The sequence below is a fragment of the Anomaloglossus baeobatrachus genome, chromosome 2 (assembly GCF_048569485.1).
Source record: "Anomaloglossus baeobatrachus isolate aAnoBae1 chromosome 2, aAnoBae1.hap1, whole genome shotgun sequence".
NCBI lineage: Eukaryota > Metazoa > Chordata > Amphibia > Anura > Aromobatidae > Anomaloglossus > Anomaloglossus baeobatrachus.
Window position 1 is genome coordinate 401,456,992 of NC_134354.1, and position 24,041 is coordinate 401,481,032.

General features: G+C 50.1%; 1 protein-coding gene across 1 annotated transcript in view; it reads left to right on the forward strand.

The window, feature by feature from the left end:
• The window catches only part of CYP4F22 (cytochrome P450 family 4 subfamily F member 22), a 143,486-nt gene that overhangs the window by 48,093 nt on the left and 71,352 nt on the right, over positions 1–24,041 (forward strand). The window contains exon 3 of the mRNA XM_075336096.1: positions 13,107–13,251. Within this exon, the coding sequence (XP_075192211.1) occupies positions 13,107–13,251 (145 nt within the window). The remainder of the gene's footprint in view (positions 1–13,106; positions 13,252–24,041) is intronic.

Below are 24,041 nucleotides of genomic sequence, written 5' to 3' on the forward strand. Positions count from 1 at the left end.
AAGTACCGCATCCAAAAAACACCAGTCCTCTGAGTTGTCATCCCAATCACACTTGATTTCTCCCAGCTCTGAAGTCTCCATCAGCCCTGCACAGTATGGTGGAACTGAGATGGCTGAGTCTGCAGAGCTGTTCAGTCACACTATAGCCTGGGAATCAGAGGTCTGCTCCCAAGCTACAGTGAGTACAGAACAGGAAATGGTCTGCAGTGATGCCCAGAACCTTTGTGACTCAGATTCAGGCCGTGAGGACCAAGTTTCTGAGCATAATGTTGACCCTTTGTCACAAACTGTAACACCTGTGGTTATAGACAATGAGGAACATACTGATGAAGATGAGACGCAGATACCCGATTGGGATGACAACTTAAATATTCCGTCAGGGCAAGAAGAGGCTCGGTCTGAGGGGGAGGGGAGTGCAAACACAACAATTGATGATGACGTTCTAGATCCCACCTACTGTCAACCCCCAGTCAGGCACTCGAGGAGGTCAACAGAGGCGGTGGAGGAGGATGCAACCGACGACGAAGTTACCTTGCGCCTTCCTGGACAGAGTCGGAGCACTGGTAGCACGTCTACAACTGCATCCTCAGCCACCACTCTGCCTATGAGCATTATTCGGGGTGGATCAACAGGTCGCATGGCCTCTAAGCCTTGCCTAGCCTGGTCCTTTTTTCACATCGAAAAAGATCGCCCAACTCATGTGATATGTAACATTTGTCATGATTCTCTTAGTAGAGGTCAAAAGCTCAGCAGTTTGACAACTTCTTCCATGAATCGTCACATGAATAAATATCATAAGTCCCGGTGGGAAGCTCACCGTGCTGCAATGCGGCCTAGCTGAGCGAACCATCCACCGCCCGCCCCTTCCACTGCATCCGCGCGCTCTTCATCTTCTAGGACTGTGGGGACAGCTGCCACACCTGTTTTTCCACGCAAAACTTCCACCACTGTAACCGCAACAGGCAGTTTGCTTGTAAGGTCGTCAGTTGGTTTGGAAGGGGAAACAAGTGAGTGTGTACAGCTCTCTCAGACATCGATAGCACCAACGTTGGATGAAGGCAACATCATGTCTCCGCCTGCACTTTCCTCACAAACCTGCATTTTTCCAGGGACACCCTACTCAACACCGTCTACACACAGCAGCCAGATCTCTGTCCCTCAGATGTGGTCAAATAAAAGGCCACTTCCTCCGACCCATGACAAAGCTAAGAGGTTGACTCTATCCCTCTGTAAGCTGTTGGCTACCGAAATGCTGCCTTTCCGCCTAGTGGACACACAGGATTTTAGAGACCTTATGTCTGTCGCTGTGCCCCAGTACCAGATGCCTAGTCGCCACTACTTCTCTAAGAAAGGTGTGCCCGCGCTACACCAGCATGTCGCACACAACATCACCGCTTCCTTGAGAAACTCTGTGTGTGAACGGGTGCATTTCACCACCGATACTTGGACCAGTAAGCATGGACAGGGACGTTACATGTCGCTGACTGGGCACTGGGTAACTATGGTGATAGATGGTGAAGGGTCTGCTGCACAAGTCTTGCCGTCCCCACGACTTGTGTGTCAATCCTCTGTCTGTCCAAGTTCCGCCACTGCTTCTGCATCCTCCACCTCATCTGGGTCCTCCACCTCCGCCCCAAGCCTGCCTGGTCAGGCCACCAGCGTTCTCACTGCGCAGAAGGAATCACGCACCCCTCATTACTATGCTGGCAGCAGAGCGCAACGGCATCAGGCGGTCTTTAGCTTGACATGTCTTGGTAATAAGAGTCACACAGCTGAGGAGTTGTGGTCAGCTTTGCGGTCCGAGTTTAATAAATGGTTGTCTCCACTCAAACTGCAGCCTGGTAAGGCCGTGTGCGACAATGCTGCAAACCTGGGTGCGGCACTTCGCCTGGGCAAGGTGACACACGTACCTTGTATGGCTCACGTGTTGAACCTTGTCGTGCAGCAATTTTTAACACACTATCCCGGCCTAGATGGCCTTCTGAACAGGGCACGAAAACTGTCAGCTCACTTCCGCCGTTCAAGCGCCGCAGCAGAGCGACTTGCATCGCTCCAGAAGTCTTTCGGCCTGCCGGTTCATCGCCTGAAATGCGATGTGGCGACACGCTGGAATTCAACTCTCCACATGTTACAGCGACTGTGGCAGCACCGCAGAGCCCTGGTGCAATACGTCATGACGTATAGCCTGGGCCAACGAGATGCAGAGGTGGGGCAGATCACCCTGATGGAGTGGTCTCAGATCAAGGACCTATGCACCCTTCTGCACAGTTTCGACATGGCGACGAATATGTTTAGCGCTGACAATGCCATTATCAGCATGACGATTCCAGTCATTTACATGCTGGAGCACACGCTAAACACTATTCGGAGTCAGGGGGTGGGACAACATGAAGGGGAGGAACTACAGGAGGATTCATATGCGCAAGGGACAACAACATCACGAAGGTCCAGACGTTCATCATCACCAACGCAGCAGGCATGGGACCATGGGGGACAGGGATCGACAAGGGCGCATAGTAGCAGGCGAAATGTTGAGCAAGGTGCAGGAGAACATGAAGAAATGGAGGACGAACTGTCCATGGACATGGAAGACTCAGCGGATGAGGGAGACCTTGGTCAAATTTCAGTTGAAAGAGGTTGGGGTCAGATGTCAGAGGAAGAAAGAACGGGTAGCACCTCTATGCCACAAACACAGCATGGACTTGGTCCGCATGGCTGCGCAAGACACATGAGTGCCTTTTTGTTGCACTACCTCCAACATGACAGTCGTATTGTCAAAATTAGAAGTGATGATGACTACTGGATTGCCACACTATTAGATCCCCGGTACAAGTCCAAATTTTGTGACATAATTCCAGCCATAGAAAGGGACGCACGTATGCAGGAGTATCAGCAGAAGCTGTTACTAGATCTTAGCTCGGCTTTTCCACCAAACAACCGTGCAGGTGCAGGGAGTGAATCTCCCAGTTGTAACTTGACAAACATGGGACGGTCTCGTCATCTTCAACAGTCTACCCGTACCAGTAGGACCTTTTCTGGTGCCGGTAACAGCAATTTTATGGAATCTTTTCATAATTTTTTTAGACCCTCTTTTGCAAGGCCACCAGAGACAACAAGTCTGACACATAGTCAACGGCTGGAGAGGATGATACAGGAGTATCTCCAAATGAACATCGATGCCATGACTGTGCAACTGGAGCCTTGCTCCTTTTGGGCTTCAAACCTACAAAAATGGCCAGAGCTCGCAACTTACGCCTTGGAGATTTTGTCGTGTCCAGCTGCCAGCGTTGTCTCTGAACGTGTATTCAGTGCTGCTGGGTGTGTGCTGACAGATAAGCGCACGCGTCTGTCCAGTGACAATGTGGACAGACTGACGTTCATCAAAATGAACAAGTCATGGATCCAGAAGGAATTTACTACCCCTGTGTCATCCTGGGGAGAGTAAATGCTTGTGGATTTGGAATGTGCTTGATGCAAATCAAAACATCCTGTTTGCAACTAGGGCCCAAGTGCTGCCACTGATGGGGTGGGTGTCTGTGTGGCCCAATTTTTGGAAAAAAGGGAGACTCCGCTTGGAGTAACCCTTGCTTGCTGTGTTTTTAAAAGAAGCCAAGATGAACAGAGCTGGGATCAGGAAAGACTTTGCTACCTACCCCGGTGTCATCCTGGGGACGGCTAAGAATAGCGTATTTTTGAATGTGCTTGATGCAAATCAAAACATCCTGTTTGCAACTAGGGCCCAAGTGCTGCCACTGATGGGGTGGGTGTCTGTGTGGCCCAATTTTTGGAAAAAAGGGAGACTCCGCTTGGAGTAACCCTTGCTTACATTGTTTTTAAAAGAAGCCAAGATGAACAAGTCATGGGTCAGCAAAGACTTTGCTACCTACCCCGGTGTCATCCTGGGGACGGCTAAGAATAGCGTATTTTTGAATGTGCTTGATGCAAATCAAAACATCCTGTTTGCAACTAGGGCCCAAGTGCTGCCACTGATGGGGTGGGTGTCTGTGTGGCCCAATTTTTGGAAAAAAGGGAGACTCCGCTTGGAGTAACCCTTGCTTACATTGTTTTTAAAAGAAGCCAAGATGAACAGAGCTGGGATCAGGAAAGACTTTGCTACCTACCCCGGTGTCATCCTGTGGACGGCTAAGAATAGCGTATTTTTGAATGTGCTTGATGCAAATCAAAACATCCTGTTTGCAACTAGGGCCCAAGTGCTGCCACTGATGGGGTGGGTGTCTGTGTGGCCCAATTTTTGGAAAAAAGGGAGACTCCGCTTGGAGTAACCCTTGCTTACATTGTTTTTAAAAGAAGCCAAGATGAACAAGTCATGGGTCAGCAAAGACTTTGCTACCTACCCCGGTGTCATCCTGGGGACGGCTAAGAATAGCGTATTTTTGAATGTGCTTGATGCAAATCAAAACATCCTGTTTGCAACTAGGGCCCAAGTGCTGCCACTGATGGGGTGGGTGTCTGTGTGGCCCAATTTTTGGAAAAAAGGGAGACTCCGCTTGGAGTAACCCTTGCTTGCTGTGTTTTTAAAAGAAGCCAAGATGAACAGAGCTGGGATCAGGAAAGACTTTGCTACCTACCCCGGTGTCATCCTGGGGACGGCTAAGAATAGCGTATTTTTGAATGTGCTTGATGCAAATCAAAACATCCTGTTTGCAACTAGGGCCCAAGTGCTGCCACTGATGGGGTGGGTGTCTGTGTGGCCCAATTTTTGGAAAAAAGGGAGACTCCGCTTGGAGTAACCCTTGCTTGCTGTGTTTTTAAAAGAAGCCAAGATGAACAGAGCTGGGATCAGGAAAGACTTTGCTACCTACCCCGGTGTCATCCTGGGGACGGTTAAGAATAGCGTATTTTTGAATGTGCTTGATGCAAATCTAGCTGTGAAGTGTACAACTGGGGCCCAAGTGCTGCCACTGAAGGGGTGGGTGTGTGTGGGGCCCAATTTTTGGAAAAAAGGGAGACTCCGCTTGGAGTAACCCTTGCTTGCTGTGTTTTTAAAAGAAGCCAAGATGAACAGAGCTGGGATCAGGAAAGACTTTGCTACCTACCCCGGTGTCATCCTGGGGACGGATAAGAATGGCGTATTTTTGAATGTGCTTGATGCAAATCTAGCTGTGAAGTGTACAACTGGGGCACAACTGCTGCCACTGAAGGGGTGGGTGTGTGGGGCCCAATTTTTGGAAAAAAGGGAGACTCCGCTTGGAGTCACCTTGCGGTGTTTTACATGACTTTAGAAGGGCGTGCCATGCCTATATCTGTGTGTCCTCCTCTTTTTCCTTGTCCAGCTGTTTTGTTTTCGCATGAGTACATGTCCTTGTCACTTTCCCATGTGTTTGTGTTGTGTTGTGAGTTGTTTGTCACCTTTTGGACACCTTTGAGGGTGTTTTCTAGGTGTTTTACTGTGTTTGTGATTGCCTGCCATTGTTTCCTATGGGCTCGAGTTCGGTTCGTCGAACGTTCGACGAGCCGAACTCGAGCCAGACCCCCCGTTCGGCGAACCGCCTCGAGCCGAACCGGGACCGGTTCGCTCATCTCTACTCATGAGGTAAGGGCATGCCTAATCAGGAGAACTACTGTAGAGGAAGCTCTGCTCACTGGTATATAGGTGCTCAGAGGTAATAATAGATAAAATTAGTGAGTAACCTTGGCACTCTAAATCTCCCAGACTAAGTCAGTAAGTCACAACGGATAGTAATGCAAAATCACTCTTTATTGGTCCGTATTAAGAAAAAAAAATTTTCATAAGCATATATGTTTTTGTCCAAAACAAGTTACAAATGACATTTCGGCCTGAGCCTTCGTCAGATTGGACTTATCTGCATGTAATCATGAAAAATGACAATAATCAGTATCACATAAGAGTGAGAGAACAATAACATAAACTCGAACAATGTAGAGGTACAATTGGGATGCAGCAAAAAAATTGCAACACAGCAAGAAATGAAACACATGATACAAATGTCATAATACAGTACAAGGACAATATAGTAATGACAAATATGGGGTCAGAGTAGGCTTAGACAGCTCTGGTACGAAAGAGATGTCAATCATAAAGTAACATGTGCAGTAGGTGTAGAGCTACACTATGCATGGCAGAGCTAATGGGTAGACCGACCATAGAAAAAGAACAGAGAAAAAATGGAGAGAAAGTGGAGAAAAAGTGGAGAAAAGGTGGAGAAAAGGTGGAGAAAAGGTGGAGAAAAGGTGGAGAAAAAGTGGAGAAAAAGTGGAGAAAAAGTGGAGAAAAAGTGGAGAAGTGGAGAAGAAGTGTTTGTTCATGCCAGATGGGAGATAAATAATTTTTTACCGGCGCTGTCATTTACTGTAACGTGATCATCGGTGTACGGTGTATACCTGTGATCACGTGAGCGGGGACCGGAAAAACCGTCCTGAATCATGATCTCCAGGGTCTCAGCTAGCCCTGAAACCCCAGAGATTTTCTGACGCCGGGGGGCGCTATTCACTTATTTCTGCCTGCTGTTTATAAACGGCAGATCAGAATAAGGCTACATTAACACGACCGATCCATTTTTGCAGTCCGTTTTTTTTCACGGGTGCATCCGTGTGGCATCCGTTTCCGTTCCGTAGACGGTCCGTATGTCATCTGTTTGTCATCCTTGTGCCTTCCGTTTTTTTTGTGTACTGCAAAAAAACTGAAGGAGGGTAAATGCATAAATTTACCCAGGATCCATAGCTTCATCCTACATGAGGCGGTCACATGTTCACTCCAGTGCCATTTTCTACTGCTTTTCACAGCGTAGAGCGCTCTGGTGATTTTCTTGTGCTTGTACACTTCATATCAGTCTTTTCTGGCATTATAATGGCAGAAAGACACATAATGTCCCACTCTCCTGCATTTTGTAATTTTGCACCCTTTGGTGCCTTTCATGTGGCACTAAGGGGTGCTTAGCTTTGTATTTAGCCAAAAAAAATGAAAAAAAAAAATGACGTAGGGTTCCCCCTAGTTTTGTAGCCAGCTAGGGTAAAGCAGACGGCTGCAGCCTGCAGACCATAGCTGGCAACCTCACCTTGGCTGGTAATCCAAAACTGAGGGCACCCCACGCTGTTATTTTAAATTCAATAAATAATTTTAAAAAAAAACACGTAGGGGACCCCCCAAAATTGGATCACCAGCCAAGGTAAAGCAGACAGGTGGGGTCTGATATTCTCAGACTAGGGAGGTCCATGGTTATTGGACTATCCCCAGCCTAAAAATAGCAGGCCGCAGCCGCCCCAGAAGTGGCGCATCCATTAGATGTGCCAATCCTGGTGCTTCGCCCCAGCTCATCCCGCGCCCTGGTGCGGTGGCAAACGGGGTAATATATGGGGTTAATACCAGATGTGTAATGTCACCTGGCATCAAGCCCTGGGGTTGGTGAGGTCAGGTGTCTATCAGATACCCGACATCACCAACCTTGTCAGTAATAAAAAAAAATAGACGACAAACACATTTTTTATTTGAAAAAACACTCCCCAAAACATTCCCTCTTTAACCAATTTATTAGAAAGAAAAACAAATGCAGGTCTGGTGTAATCCAAGGGGTTGCCATGACGATCCACACTGTCCCAGTCAATGAAGAGCAGAATGTTCCCCATTGGCTGGGAGAGCAATGCAGTGACCTGAGCTAACATCAATGGGTCAGCCCAGGTCACTGCAGGGGATGACAAGTGCTGCTGTCAGCGAGGTACATTACCTGCGCTGATCTCCTGCACTGCCGACAGCACCTGTCACTGAGTTCAATGACCGCCGCCTTCACAGCCAAGTATCGCGAGAGGCCCGTGACGTCACCGCTAGTCAGTCTCGGGTCGGAAGCGAGAGAAGGTGATGTGACAAGCGGCGGCCATGGAGGACAGTGACAGCGCTGAGGTCGGGATGGCGGGACTTCATCCCCGCAGGTAAGCCGAGCGGGACCATGTGTGCAGAGTGTGTGTGTGTGTACGTGTGTGTGTGTGTGTACATGCCGCGGGCAGGAGGGGGCAGAGCGAGCTGAGCGGGGAAGTGTGGGCTTCCTGCACGTAACTAGGATAAACATCGGGTTACTAACCAAAGCGCTTTGGTTGGATACCCGATGTTTATCTTGGTTACCAGCTTGTGGCAGGCTGCCAGCGATGGCTCCTGCACACTGTAGCTGTAAAAAGCCCTGCTTTTTGCTGCTAGAACCGTTCTCGAACGTATCTAGAACTATCGAGCTTTTAGCAAAAAGCTCGAGTTCTAGTTCGATCTAGAACAGCCCCCAAAATCACTCGAACCGTGAACTGGAGAACCTCGAACCGCGAACCGCGCTCAACTCTAGCCTTTAGCGCCATTTTTCAAGACCCGTAACGTTTTTCTTGTTTGGGTCTGGGACTAAGTGATGGCTAATGTTTTTATTTATACAATTTTTGAGCAGATGTAATGTTTGATCGCCGTTATTTGTATTTTATTGCAATGGCGGCCAAAAAAACTTACCGTAATTCTGATGCTTTGATTTTGTTTTTGTTACGCTGTTAAATGATCAAATTAATTTATTTTATATTTTGATAGATCAGACATTTCTGAACATGGCAATACTAAATAGGTGGGTTTTTTTCCACTGGGGCAAAGGGGGTTGATTTGAACTTTGGTGCATTTTTTTCATATTTTTAGAAACTTATTTTTTTATTGTGTTTAGTAGTTGCCTTAGGAAACTTGAAGCTGCAATCTTCTGATCACTTGTGCTGTACAGAGTAGAGCATCACTACTGCTATGTGAGGCCGGTCCCTAACGCGTGAGTGACTCATGCAAGAATAGAGTCGCATCACCTGGCACAGCCGCACACTCTCCAGACAGGAGCATGCAGCTGCATAGAAATATAGTATATGTCTGGAGAGGAGCAGGCCAGGCCAGGTGACACGAATAGATTCCCGCCCAGGTCACTCACAAGTGTCGCACCGGCCTCAACCAGAAATACTGATTTCCTATGAACGCCAGCGCGCTGCCGGTGTTCACAGGAAGTTTGACATGACAGACACAGGAGTCATCAGCTGACCCTCCACCTGTTTTGACAACCCATTGGCGCGATTACGTCACAGGGCGGCCATTGGGAGCAGGGAATGAAGCGCTTCCTGTTGACGCATGTTAAATCCTGCTGTCAGAGCTTGACAGCTGGATTTAACTGGTTAACAGCCACGGGTGGATCGGTGGCACATATCAGCTGATCAGATCAGACGACGTGCAGAGAAACATTCCGGCTCGGTGTGCAAGCCCACATCAAAGCAGTATACATCATAGGGGTTAAGGCTAAAGAATGTTAGACAACAGATATAATGTATCACAAGTCGGTGGGTGCTCCTACATCCACGAAGACTTTTTTGGCTTTTCCATTTGTTACCTGTTATTTCTACAAACCTTTCATGTCAGCTTTTGACCTTTTAGCCAGCTGCCAATCTGCTTTGGAATAACCTGCAAATCTTGCTGACACTTGTATTTTCTATTAACAAGGCTCATTAAATTTCCAGCTAGACAGTATAAACTTTTATCACATAAAGACAAAAGGACAAATGCAATTTGCATGCCCCGTTTGCCATACATGTGTGCATGCGTTACTGTGCTAATATTTCATCGCTTCCTAAACAATATCTCGAATATGTATGTCCTGCAAAGTATTTACCTTGTTAAAGTCACAATTTCAGCTTTAGACCTGCTCCTAATGTAAGGTAGAAAAGAAAATTAAAAAGCGATTCAGCCATTTTGGGGGGTTCTAAGAAGAATAAAATTTTAACTAATAAAAATGCTCAAAATTTATTTAATGTGTGCCACATATATTAAAGTTTCCAGATCCCCCTCCACAAGGCACGATTATAAGGTCTCTAGAATAGGGGATAAGGGTACAACACTTCAAAATTAAGTAAAGGCTAAATAAAAAAACATCAATAGTAAAAACACACCAGATTTACCAGTTAGCTGGAGCCACTGTGATACATTTGGTGGATTTTCAGACTGTTTTTACAAGGATTGACAAACTTAAATGTACACTTAAGTCCATACATATTTGACCCTAGTTTGGTCATAGCTGCATTATACACAGTGATATTCGTCTCAACCTGTGCTCTTTATGGCGAGTACAAAATAGGAAGACAGATGATTCCTGCAGCGGCTTATCTGCCCTCTGTCAAGAGGCTGATTTCTAACTTCACAATTCTTATGTTCTCTGAAGTAATCAGTAGGACACCATGTACACTAGATGGTAAGCCGATATATCCAAAATCGGGGGGTTCAGCCAACTTTTATCCAAAATGTATGGTAGCATTCGCAGCTCAGTTGCTCCCGCTTGCTACACAATGACCTCAGTGCAAATTATGCCCACTGCACTTTGAGATGAATAGCCAAGATCATAAAGACTGCCATCACCTTATGAATTTGTGGCGTGCGACTTGCCAGAAATCTTACTCCAGTCAGTGACTGGAGTAATATTTCTTGCATAAGTAACGCTGCCACTTTTTATAAACTTGACGGCTGAGTATAACTATACTACAGCTCTTATCAACCACGGAGTTGCCTGTAAATGCCAAACTCCATGTTGTGCATCATTTTTGGATCTTTTCAAAGTGTTTTGCGCCAATCTTCCAACGTAAACACTTTGATGAATCGGGGCCAATATGTCAAATCCTGACTATTGCTCTGCATCATCCATGTGGCCATTGTAAAGAGCATATCTCAGACATGGTGGCTGCTACCATAATCATATATCACAACAAAAAAATGCAAATTTAAAATATGAATAGAGATTAAAATAGCTAGAACAAATATGGCTTAATGATTTGGATAATTAAAATATACTACAGTTCAAAAGTTTGGAGTCACCCAGACAATTTTGTCTTTTCCATGAAAAATCATACTTTTATTTATCAAATGAGTTGCATAATGATTAGAAAATATTGTCCAGATATTGACGAGGTTAGAAATAATGATTTTTACTTGAAATAATATTTTTCTCCTTCAGACTTTGCTTTCATCACAGAATGCTCCTTTGCAGCAATTCCAGCTTTGTAGACCTTTGGCATTCTAGCTTTAATTTGCAGAGGTAATCTGGAGATATTTCACCCCATGCTTCCAGAAGCCCCTCACACAAGTTGGATTGGCTTGATGGGCACTTTTTGTGTACCATACGGCCAAGCTGCTCTCATAACAGCTCAATAGGGTTGAGATTTGGTGACTGGGCTGGCCACTCCATTACAGATAGAATACCAGCTGCCTGCTTCCCTACATAGTTCATGCATAATTTGAGGTGTGCTGTGGTTCATTGTCCTGTTGTAGGATGAAATTGGCTCCAATCAAGCGCTGTCCATAGGGTATGGCATGGCATTGCAAAATGGAGTGATAGCCTTCCTTATTCAAAATCCCTTTTACCTTGTACAAATCTCCCACTTTACCAGCACGAAAGCAACCCCAGACCATCACCTTACCTCCACCATGCTTGACAGATGGCGTCAGGCACTCTTCCAGCATCTTTTCAGTAGATCATTGCATGTCACAATGTTCCTCTGTGTGATCCAAACACCTCAATTCGTCTGTCCATAACACTTTTTTCCGATCTTCCTCTGTCCAATGTCTGTGTTCTTTTGCCCATATTAATCTTTTACTTTTATTAGCCAGTCTCAGATATGGCTTTTTCTTTGCCACTCTGCCTGAAGGCCAGCATCCTGGAGTCGCCTCTTCACTGTAGACATTGACTCTGGCGAATGCGGGTACTATTTAAAGAAGCTGCCAGTTGAGGACTTATGAGATATTTTTTTCTCAAACTAGAGACTCTAATGTACTTCTCTTGTTGCTCAGTTGTGCAGTGGGGCCTCACACTTCTTTCTACTGTGGTTAGAGCCTGTTTGTGCTTTCCTCTGAAGGGAGTAGTACACACCATTGTAGGAAATCTTCAGTTTCTTGGCAATTTATCACATGGAATACCCTTCATTTCTAAGAACAAGAATAGACTGTCAAATTGCACATGAAAGATCTCTTTTTCTGGCCATTTTGAGAGTTTATTGGAACCAACAAATGTAATGTTCCAGATTCTCAACTAGCTCAAAGGAAGGTCAGTTTTATAGCTTCTCTAATCAGCAAAACTGTTAGCTGTGCTAACATACTTGCACAAGAGTTTTCAAGAGATTTCTCCATTAGCCTTCTAACACAATTTACAAATACAATGTACCATTAGAACACTGGAGAGGTGGTTGTTGGAAATGGGCCTCTATACACCTATTTAGATATTGCATTCGAAACCAGACATTTGCCGCTAGAATAGTCATTTACCACATTAACAATATATAGAGTGTATTTCTGTTTAATTTAATGTTAGCTTCATTGAAAAAAATGTGCTTTCCTTTCAAAAATAAGGAAATATCTAAGTGACCCTAAACATTTGAACTGTAGTGTATATGTTGTACATTCTCTTTAAAAATATACAGTATTTTGCTGTTTTAGTGTGGCAGCCAGGCTCAGACTGGTCTACAGGGGAATTGGTGAATATCCTTCTGGGCCTTCCCACAACCCTATATGAGCAGTAATTGGCAGGATACACTTGATTCTCTATGTACAGATAGAAGCAGCATGTCATCATTCATTTACCTAACTAACCAGTTATGTAGAAAAAAAGTAATTTTGTGAATGATAATGTAATATTTGAATGTAGGTGAACATTGAGCCCCAGTGTCAATGTTACTGCTAAGACCTTGCCACCCCAGTCTGATACTGATGGAACCTCTAGATATGATGGTACAATAAACAAAATAAATATATACCCAATTAGATGGGTCAAAAATTATTCAGAAACAATGGTTCCTTAGAATGTTCATTCATTGGGTTCAGAATGGTTGACAGCATGTGTAAACAGTACACTTAACGACTGCCAAGCTGCTCACATATCGTTAATTGGCAACCATTTAAAAGCTGTGGTTGGCTCGTCTATATGGCCGTGACTGGGAATATGCTTTACTGTACCATCAATTGGGCCATTCTTCCTCAGGAGCTACAGATTTGCACTTTGTCCTTGTTTCTTTTTAATGCTTTTATTGTGCTTCAGTCTTAACCGCTTTCTGTCTCTTGCTGCAGCTTAACTTTGCATTATGCCTATCATTACTTGTAGTTTTTGCCTAATGAAGAGGGACTGAAGGAAGTCAGCAGTCAAGTCAGCAAACTTACCTACTATATCAAGACTTGGATGGGACCAAGCATCCCTCTAGTATCACTGATTCATCCGGAAACCCTCAAACCTCTTGTTACCGCATCAGGTATAGTACCTGGGATCTTCATTGAAACATTCAATCTTTCCAGTGGTTAGATGAAAACTTTGATCAATGTAGTTCTCCTATTTGGGTTAAAACAAATTTGCAAATTCATAAATCTCTAAAATTGGTATTTATCTGTACTATATGATGCAATGCTAAAGTCATTCTGGTGAGGAGCTACACTAGACAATACCAATACATTTCTAAGGCAATGAGCATCTCAGGAACTCTGGGATAGGGGTGCAGAACAAGGATGACCACGAAGTCAGGGGGTTCAACTGAAAGACAACGTTATTGGACAGCCAGAAGAAAAATACAGATCTCACTGATGGCAGGCACAGATATGTCCATGATACAGCTTCACTGTATAGAGGCTAACCGCTTCATATTAACAGAGGTGCAAGTTTCTTAACAACGTCGGTACCGGCTACACAATAATAAAGGTATGCAAGCTCACTTGAGACACTGGCGATTCTCACGTTTCACAATACTGTTAGGGTCAGGTGGACGGGCAGACCCAGGAGGTGGATCCACTGGGCTGAACACCTCACCGAGGGCAAGGTGCCCGGTAGCCGGAGCACTACAGGTAGCAGGACAGTCCGTTCAGAGGAGTGTAGAAGTCCCTGGGACCACGGAGTCACTGAAGGTAGTCCGGGTGACGGAGCTCAGGTTCGGAGGCCGAGATGACGTCAGGCAGAGTCCGGAACCGACGGAGCGAGAAGACGGGTCACCACAGGGATCGGAGATGGTATGAACTTGACGGGATGGCAGACCCTCACCGTTCGGGGTTCGGGTATCATCAGAACCGGTTGGCGAGGCAGGAGCGGCTCTAGGAGAGAGATAGGTAAGTATACCACAAAACACAAGGAGACCTGACTCCTAGCTTAGCAAAACACGAAGAACAGGCCCCGCCCACTTGGAAAGGATCCCCCTATATACCCTGTACCTGATTCTTCAATATCCTGTTGGAGGACACTGGCCCTTTAAGAGAGGGTCAATGACCGCGCGCGCCCTAATGCGCATGCGTGAGGCCCGGGTGCCAGAAGCCAGAGCAGGGAGTGGTGAACAGGAGGCAGGAGAGCCGGGCTGGAGCAGAGCTGCCGACGGGCGCCGGGAGCGGGGACCGGGCCGCCTGGGGACCGCAGGTGATGGGGCCTGGAGGCTGTGGAGCGGGGGACGCCTGGCAGAGGAACCGGGGAGCGAGGCAGGGGAGCCGGGGAGCGTGGCAGGGGAGCCGGGGAGCGAGGCAGGGGAGCCGGAGAGCGTGGCAGGGGACCCGGGGAGCGTGACAGTACCCCCTCCCCCACGCCCCCCTCCCCGCAACCGGGACAGGAAGGCACGTATCAGGGGGGTACCCACATTCTCACGGGGTTCCCAGGACCTATCCTCAGGACCATACCCTGCCCAGTCCACCAGGAAGAACTGTCGGCCCCGTACGGTTTTCATGGCCACGATATCCCTTACCGCATAGATGTCATCATCAGCAATAGGAGGAGGAGCAGAACTGGCAGCAGCGGAGAAGGGACCAAGGACAACCGGCTTGAGCAGGGAGACGTGGAAGGAGTTGGGTATTCTCATCGTGGCCGGGAGCTGCAGCTTGTAGGAGACCTCATTTATTTTGCTGAGGACTTTAAACGGCCCGATGTAGCGAGGACCCAGCTTGTATGATGGTAGCTTCAATCGGACGTACTTGGAAGCAAGCCAGACCAGATCTCCTGGAGAGAAACACGGAGGATCCAGACACCTCTTGTCTGCGTGTCTCTTCATCCGCAGGGAAGCACGTCCAAGGGACGTCTTGACAGAGTCCCAAATTGTCGTAAAGTCACGGACTACAGCATCAGCAGCAGGGACATCCGAGGAAGAGGATACAGGTAAAGGGACGGAAGGCTGAAGTCCATAAATGACGTGAAAGGGAGAGCTGGAGGAGGACTCACTGACGTGGTGGTTATGGGAGAATTCAGCCCAAGGAAGAAGCGTGGACCAGTCGTCGTGATGGGCGTTAACGAAGTGACGTAAGAAGGAGGTCAGGATCTGATTGACTCGTTCCACTTGGCCATTCGACTGAGGATGGTAGGCTGAAGAAAAGTCCAGAGTCACTCCCAGATGTTTGCAGAGGGCCCTCCAGAAGCGGGAGGTAAACTGAGTTCCTCTGTCGGACACAATGTGAGATGGAAAGCCATGCAACCGGAAGATGTGCTGTATGTAAGCGTCAGCGAGTTCCTGGGCAGAGGGCAGTCCAGCCATAGGGACGAAATGAGCCATTTTGGAGAACCGATCCACCACGACCCATATGACTGTGTGTCCGGAGGACAGGGGCAAGTCCGTAATAAAGCCCATTGCAATGTGTTGCCACGGAACGGAGGGTATAGGCAGAGGCAGAAGACGACCATATGGCAGGTGTTTGGGCGTCTTGTTCCTGGCACAAGAGGAGCAGGCTGAGACAAAAGAAGCGACGTCCGTGCGAAGGGATGGCCACCAGTAGTGACGTACAATTGTACTCCATGTTCTCTTCTGACCAGCATGGCCGGCTATTTTCGAGGCATGGCCCCAGTGCAACACTTTTTGCCTGTCAGTCTCAGAGACATAGGTCTTCCCGGGCGGTATCTGGGCCAGGGTGACAGGGGCCACCGGAATGATTTTACTAGGGCAGATGATAGGCTGGGATGTCTCCTCCTCCTGCTCCATGGGCAGGAATGACCTGGACAAGGCATCTGCTCGTACATTCTTGTCCGCAGGTCGAAAATGGAGCTGAAAATCGAACCTGGCAAAGAACAAGGACCACCTGGCTTGCCGTGGGTTCAGTCGCTGAGCGGACCGCAGGTATTCCAGGTTCTTGTGGTCCGTGTAAATGATCACGGGGTACACTGCTCCCTCCAGAAGGTAGCGCCATTTCTCCAGAGCCAGTTTGACTGCCAATAGCTCTCGGTCACTGATGGTGTAGTTGCGTTCAGGCGCTGAGAAGCTCTTGGAGTAGAAACCGCAAGTAACCATCTTCCCGGAGGAGGACTTCTGCATGAGCACTGCTCCGGCTCCCTAGGAGGAGGCATCCACCTCCAAGGTGAACTGTCGGTTTAACTCAGGACGGTGGAGCACAGGGGAAGAAACAAATGCCTGTTTCAGGGAGCCAAACGCGGCGTCGGCCGCAGGTGACCAGTCCTTTGGATTAGCCCCCTTCTTGGTCAAGGCGGAGAGAGGTGCAGTCAGAGCAGAGAAGTGAGGGATGAACTGACGGTAATAGTTTGCGAATCCCAGAAAGCGTTGGATTGCCTTCAGTCCGGAAGGAGGGGGCCAGTTGAGATTGGAAGAGACCTTCTCCGGGTCCATCTGCAGACCGGTATCGGAGATTACGTAACCCAGGAAGGGAAGAGAAGACTGCTCGAAGACACACTTCTCGTACTTGGCATACAGACGATTCTCTCTCAGTCTTTGTAGTACCAGCTGCACGTTCTCTCTGTGGGTCTGGAGGTCCGGAGAGAAGACCAGGATATCATCAAGATACACCACCACACAGACGTAGAGAAGGTCCCGGAACACGTCGTTCACCAATTCCTGAAAGACTGCTGGTGCGTTACACAGGCCGAAGGGCATCACACAGTATTCATAGTGCCCATCACGAGTATTGAATGCGGTCTTCCATTCGTCCCCAGAGCGGATGCGGACCAGGTTGTAGGCACCCCGAAGATCCAACTTGGTAAACACACAAGCTCCTCTAAGCCGATCAAACAATTCGGGGATGAGTGGCAGGGGGTATTTATTTTTCACGGTGATTTGGTTCAATCCCCGGTAGTCAATGCATGGGCGTAGGTCGCCCTCTTTCTTCTTAACGAAGAAGAAGCCTGCTCCCGCAGGAGAGGAGGATCTCCGAATGAATCCCATTGCCAGGTTCTCCGTGATGTAGGCAGACATGGCCTTTGTTTCAGCAGGAGACAGCGGATATATCCGTCCTCGAGGTGGTGTAGTTCCCGGGAGTAGGTCGATGGCACAGTCATAAGGACGATGTGGCGGAAGTACCTCTGACTCCTTTTTATCAAAGACGTCCGCGAAGAACCAATAGGCCGAGGGCAGTCCCGGTAGGGACTCTGGAACCGGAGGTCGTCGGATGGGCTGTATAGTCTTCAGACAGTTCTCGTGGCAAGAGGAGCCCCATCGGGTGATTTCACCAGTACACCAGCTGACTGACGGTTCGTGTGTCCGTAACCAGGGGAGTCCCAGCAGGATTTGATGAGACATGTGTGGGAGGACGTAGAGAGCGATGTTCTCGGTGTGCAGGGCACCGATACGTAGTTCCACCGGCTTGGTGATCCACGAGATGGTGTCAGAGAGGGGTCTCCCATCTACAGAGGCAATCACGAGGGGTTTGTCGAGTGGAGTAACAGGCACCTGGTACTTGTCCACCGTGGCCTGCTGGATGAAATTGCCTGCTGCCCCGGAATCGAGGTACGTCTCGGCCGTGAACCGTGTCTCTCCCGTTGTCACTTGAACAGTCCACGTAACCGGGTCTGAGAGAGTCCCAGCTCCTAGGGTGGCCTCTCCTACCAACCCTAGGCTTTGGAGTTTCCCGGCCTCTCTGGACAGGAGCGTAGAAGGTGTGTGCCCTCTCCGCAGTAGAAGCAGAGGCCCTTGGTGAGCCGTTCTGCTCGGCGTTGTTCGGACTGCCGCAAACGGTCAATCTGCATGGGCTCGTGGACAGAGACACCAGACGCCGCTGACTGAAGTACGGCGGGCTTCTGCGGAGGAGAGGAATGCCGTATCGGACGTCTCTCATGGGACACCTCTTTGGATCGTTCCTGGAATCTGAGGTCCACGCGGGTGGCTAGTGCGATCAGGGCATCCAGGGTGGAAGGAACATTGCGGCCTGCCAGCTCGTCCTTAATACGGCTGGAGATTCCTTCCCAGAAAGCGGCGGTGAGGGCTTCATTGTTCCACCCCAATTCTGAGGCCAAAGTGCGGAAGCGGATGGCATACTGCCCCACCGTCATGGTCCCCTGACGTAGCCTGAGGAGTGATGAGGCGGATGCGGCGGCACGTCCGGGTTCGTCAAAGGTGTTTCTAAATGCCTGCAGGAAGTCCTCCCCCACGCCCCCCTCCCCGCAACCGGGACAAGAAGGCACGTATCAGGGGGGTACCCACATTCTCACGGGGTTCCCAGGACCTATCCTCAGGACCATACTCTGCCCAGTCCACCAGGAAGAACTGTCGGCCCCGTACGGTTTTCATGGCCACGATATCCCTTACCGCATAGATGTCATCATCAGCAATAGGAGGAGGAGCAGAACTGGCAGCAGCGGAGAAGGGACCAAGGACAACCGGCTTGAGCAGGGAGACGTGGAAGGAGTTGGGTATTCTCATCGTGGCCGGGAGCTGCAGCTTGTAGGAGACCTCATTTACTTTGCTGAGGACTTTAAACGGCCCGATGTAGCGAGGACCCAGCTTGTATGATGGTAGCTTCAATCGGACGTACTTGGAAGCAAGCCAGACCAGATCTCCTGGAGAGAAACACGGAGGATCCAGACGCCTGGTGTCTGCGTGTCTCTTCATCCGCAGGGAAGCACGTCCAAGGGACGTCTTGACAGAGTCCCAAATTGTCGTAAAGTCACGGACTACAGCATCAGCAGCAGGGACATCCGAGGTAGAGGATACAGGTAAAGGGACGGAAGGCTGAAGTCCATAAATGACGTGGAAGGGAGAGCTGGAGGAGGACTCACTGACGTGGTGGTTATGGGAGAATTCAGCCCAAGGAAGAAGCGTGGACCAGTCGTCGTGATGGGCGTTAACGAAGTGACGTAAGAAGGAGGTCAGGATCTGATTGACTCGTTCCACTTGGCCATTCGACTGAGGATGGTAGGCTGAAGAAAAGTCCAGAGTCACTCCCAGATGTTTGCAGAGGGCCCTCCAGAAGCGGGAGGTAAACTGAGTTCCTCTGTCGGACACAATGTGAGATGGAAAGCCATGCAACCGGAAGATGTGCTGTATGTAAGCGTCAGCGAGTTCCTGGGCAGAGGGCAGTCCAGCCATAGGGACGAAATGAGCCATTTTGGAGAACCGATCCACCACGACCCATATGACTGTGTGTCCGGAGGACAGGGGCAAGTCCGTAATAAAGCCCATTGCAATGTGTTGCCACGGAACGGAGGGTATAGGCAGAGGCAGAAGACGACCATATGGCAGGTGTTGGGCGTCTTGTTCCTGGCACAAGAGGAGCAGGCTGAGACAAAAGAAGCGACGTCCCTGCGAAGGGATGGCCACCAGTAGTGACGTACAATTGTACTCCATGTTCTCTTCTGACCAGCATGGCCGGCTATTTTCGAGGCATGGCCCCAGTGCAACACTTTTTGCCTGTCAGTCTCAGAGACATAGGTCTTCCCGGGCGGTATCTGGGCCAGGGTGACAGGGGCCACCGGAATGATTTTACTAGGGCAGATGATGGGCTGGGATGTCTCCTCCTCCTGCTCCATGGGCAGGAATGACCTGGACAAGGCATCTGCTCGTACATTCTTGTCCGCGGGTCGAAAATGGAGCTGAAAATCGAACCTGGCAAAGAACAAGGACCACCTGGCTTGCCGTGGGTTCAGTCGCTGAGCGGACCGCAGGTATTCCAGGTTCTTGTGGTCCGTGTAAATGATCACGGGGTACACTGCTCCCTCCAGAAGGTAGCGCCATTCCTCCAGAGCCAGTTTGACTGCCAATAGCTCTCGGTCACTGATGGTGTAGTTGCGTTCAGGCGCTGAGAAGCTCTTGGAGTAGAAACCGCAAGTAACCATCTTCCCGGAGAAGGACTTCTGCATGAGCACTGCTCCGGCTCCCGAGGAGGAGGCATCCACCTCCAAGGTGAACTGTCGGTTTAACTCAGGACGGTGGAGCACAGGGGAAGAAACAAATGCCTGTTTCAGGGAGCCAAACGCGGCGTCGGCCGCAGGTGACCAGTCCTTTGGATTAGCCCCCTTCTTGGTCAAGGCGGAGAGAGGTGCAGTCAGAGCAGAGAAGTGAGGGATGAACTGACGGTAATAGTTTGCGAATCCCAGAAAGCGTTGGATTGCCTTCAGTCCGGAAGGAGGGGGCCAGTTGAGATTGGAAGAGACCTTCTCCGGGTCCATCTGCAGACCGGTATCACAGATTACGTAACCCAGGAAGGGAAGAGAAGACTGCTCGAAGACACACTTCTCGTACTTGGCATACAGACGATTCTCTCTCAGTCTTTGTAGTACCAGCTGCACGTTCTCTCTGTGGGTCTGGAGGTCCGGAGAGAAGACCAGGATATCATCAAGATACACCACCACACAGACGTAGAGAAGGTCCCGGAACACGTCGTTCACCAATTCCTGAAAGACTGCTGGTGCGTTACACAGGCCGAAGGGCATCACACAGTATTCATAGTGCCCATCGCGAGTATTGAATGCGGTCTTCCATTCGTCCCCAGAGCGGATGCGGACCAGGTTGTAGGCACCCCGAAGATCCAACTTGGTAAACACACAAGCTCCTCTAAGCCGATCAAACAATTCGGGGATGAGCGGCAGGGGGTATTTATTTTTCACGGTGATTTGGTTCAATCCCCGGTAGTCAATGCATGGGCGTAGGTCGCCCTCTTTCTTCTTAACGAAGAAGAAGCCTGCTCCCGCAGAAGAGGAGGATCTCCGAATGAATCCCCTTGCCAGGTTCTCCGTGATGTAGGCAGACATGGCCCTTGTTTCAGCAGGAGACAGCGGATATATCCGTCCTCGAGGTGGTGTAGTTCCCGGGAGTAGGTCGATGGCACAGTCATAAGGACGATGTGGCGGAAGTACCTCTGACTCCTTTTTATCAAAGACGTCCGCGAAGAACCAATAGGCCGAGGGCAGTCCCGGTAGGGACTCCGGAACCGGAGGTCGTCGGATGGGCTGTATAGTCTTCAGACAGTTCTCGTGGCAAGAGGAGCCCCATCGGGTGATTTCACCAGTACACCAGCTGACTGACGGTTCGTGTGTCCGTAACCAGGGGAGTCCCAGCAGGATTTGATGAGACATGTGTGGGAGGACGTAGAGAGCGATGTTCTCGGTGTGCAGGGCACCGATACGTAGTTCCACCGGCTTGGTGATCCACGAGATGGTGTCAGAGAGGGGTCTCCCATCTACAGAGGCAATCACGAGGGGTTTGTCGAGTGGAGTAACAGGCACCTGGTACTTGTCCACCGTGGCCTGCTGGATGAAATTGCCTGCTGCCCCGGAATCGAGGTACGTCTCGGCCGTGAACCGCGTCTCTCCCGTTGTCACTTGAACAGTCCACGTAACCGGGTCTGAGAGAGTCCCAGCTCCTAGGGTGGCCTCTCCTACCAACCCTAGGCTTTGGAGCTTCCCGTCCTCTCTGGACAGGAGCGTAGAAGGTGTGTGCCCTCTCCGCAATAGAAGCAGAGGCCCTTGGCGAGCCGTTGTTCGGACTGCCGCAAACGGTCAATCTGCATGGGCTCGTGGACAGAGACACCAGACGACGCTGACTGAAGTACGGCGGGCTTCTGCGGAGGAGAGGAATGCCGTATCGGACGTCTCTCATGGGACACCTCTTTGGATCGTTCCTGGAATCTGAGGTCCACGCGGGTGGCTAGTGCTATCAGGGCATCCAGGGTGGAAGGAACATCGCGGCCTGCCAGCTCGTCCTTAATACGGCTGGAGAGTCCTTCCCAGAAAGCGGCGGTGAGGGCTTCATTGTTCCACCCCAATTCTGAGGCCAAAGTGCGGAAGCGGATGGCATACTGCCCCACCGTCATGGTCCCCTGACGTAGCCTGAGGAGTGATGAGGCGGATGCGGCGGCACGTCCGGGTTCGTCAAAGGTGTTTCTAAATGCCTGCAGGAATTCCTGGATGTTAGTGGTCACAGGGTCCTCCTTTTCCCACAAGGGGTTCATGCAGGCCAGTGCCTCACCCTCTAGATGGGACATGACAAACGCCACCTTGGCTTGATCGGAGGCAAACAAGTGCGGAAGCAGCTTGAAATGGAGGGAGCACTGGTTTAAGAATTCTCTGCAGGTCTTGGGATCACCGGCATATCGGGGTGGAGAGGCCAAGCGGAGTTTAGAAGCTTCCGAAGTAGCCGCCACGGGAACCGTGGCCGTGGACTGTGCAGTAGTAACCTGAGATGCCAGGGACGTGGCAGATGCTTGCAGCATGTGCAGGCGGGTATCCACAGAGGACATGAAGGCCAGCATGCGGGACTGGGTCTCGCGCTGTCGTACGAGTTCCTGCTGCAGGGTGCCCAGCTGGGCCGCTAGTGCTTCGGCGGGATCCATGGCCTGTTCTTACTGTTAGGGCCAGGTGGACGGGCAGACCCAGGAGGTGGATCCACTGGGCTGAACACCTCATCGAGGGCAAGGTGCCCGGTAGCCGGAGCACTACAGGTAGCAGGACAGTCCGTTCAGAGGAGTGTAGAAGTCCCTGGGACCACGGAGTCACTGAAGGTAGTCCGGGTGACGGAGCTCAGGTTCGGAGGCCGAGATGACGTCAGGCAGAGTCCGGAACCGACGGAGCGAGAAGACGGGTCACCACAGGGTTCGGAGATGGTATGAACTTGACGGGATGGCAGACCGTCACCGTTCGGGGTTCGGGTATCGTCAGAACCGGTTGGCGAGGCAGGAGCGGCTCTAGGAGAGAGATAGGTAAGTATACCACAAAACACAAGGAGACCTGACTCCTAGCTTAGCAAAACACCAAGAACAGGCCCCGCCCACTTGGAAAGGACCCCCTTATATACCCTGTACCTGATTCTTCAATATCCTGTTGGAGGACACTGGCCCTTTAAGAGAGGGTCAATGACCGCGCGCGCGCCCTAATGCACATGCGCGAGGCCCGGGTGCCAGAAGCCAGAGCAGGGAGCGGTGAACAGGAGGCAGGAGAGCCGGGCTGGAGCAGAGCTGCCGACGGGCGCCGGGAGCGGGGACCGGGCCGCCTGGGGACCGCAGGTGATGGGGCCTGGAGGCTGTGGAGCGGAGGACGCCTGGCAGAGGAGCCGGGGAGCGAGGCAGGGGAGCCGGGGAGCGTGGCAGGGGAGCCGGGGAGCGAGGCAGGGGAGCCGGAGAGCGTGGCAGGGGACCCGGGGAGCGTGACAAATACACACAGCTGCGTCCTATATTTTATTTCTCACTGCTAGGGGCATTCAGCATCTACTGAAATGTCTGTTAGCTGCTCCCTTTTCTATCCTTTGGGTATGGTATTTCTCTGTCTGTCCCAACTAGATTTCCACAGCATAGTGCCAGATTTTCATGTCCTGCTGCAGTAAATTGTTCAATACACCTCGGTGGCTTAAGGCCACGTCTCACTAAGCAACATCGCTAGCAACATCGCTGCTGAGGCACGACTTCCTAGCGATGTTGCTGTGTGTGACATCCAGCAACAACCTGGCCCCTGCTGTGAGGTCGCTGGTTGTTGCTGAATGTCCTGGACCATTTTTTAGTTGTTGCTCTCCCGCTGTGAAGCACACATCGCTGTGTGTGACAGCGAGAGAGCAACAACTAAATGTGCAGGCAGCAGGAGCCGGCTTCTGCGGACGCTGGTAACCAATGTAAATATCGGGTAACCAAGAAGCCCTTTCCTTGGTTACCCGATATTTACCTTCGTTACCAGCGTCCGCCGCTCTCACGCTGCCAGTGCCGGCTCCCTGCTCCCTGCACACATAGCCAGACTACACATCGGGTAATTAACCCGATGTGTACTCTGGGTAGGAGTGCAGGGAGCCAGCGCTAAGCGGTGTGCGCTGGTAACCAAGGTAAATATCGGGTTGGTGACACGATATTTACCTTAGTTACCAAGCGCAGCATCGCTTCCACGCGT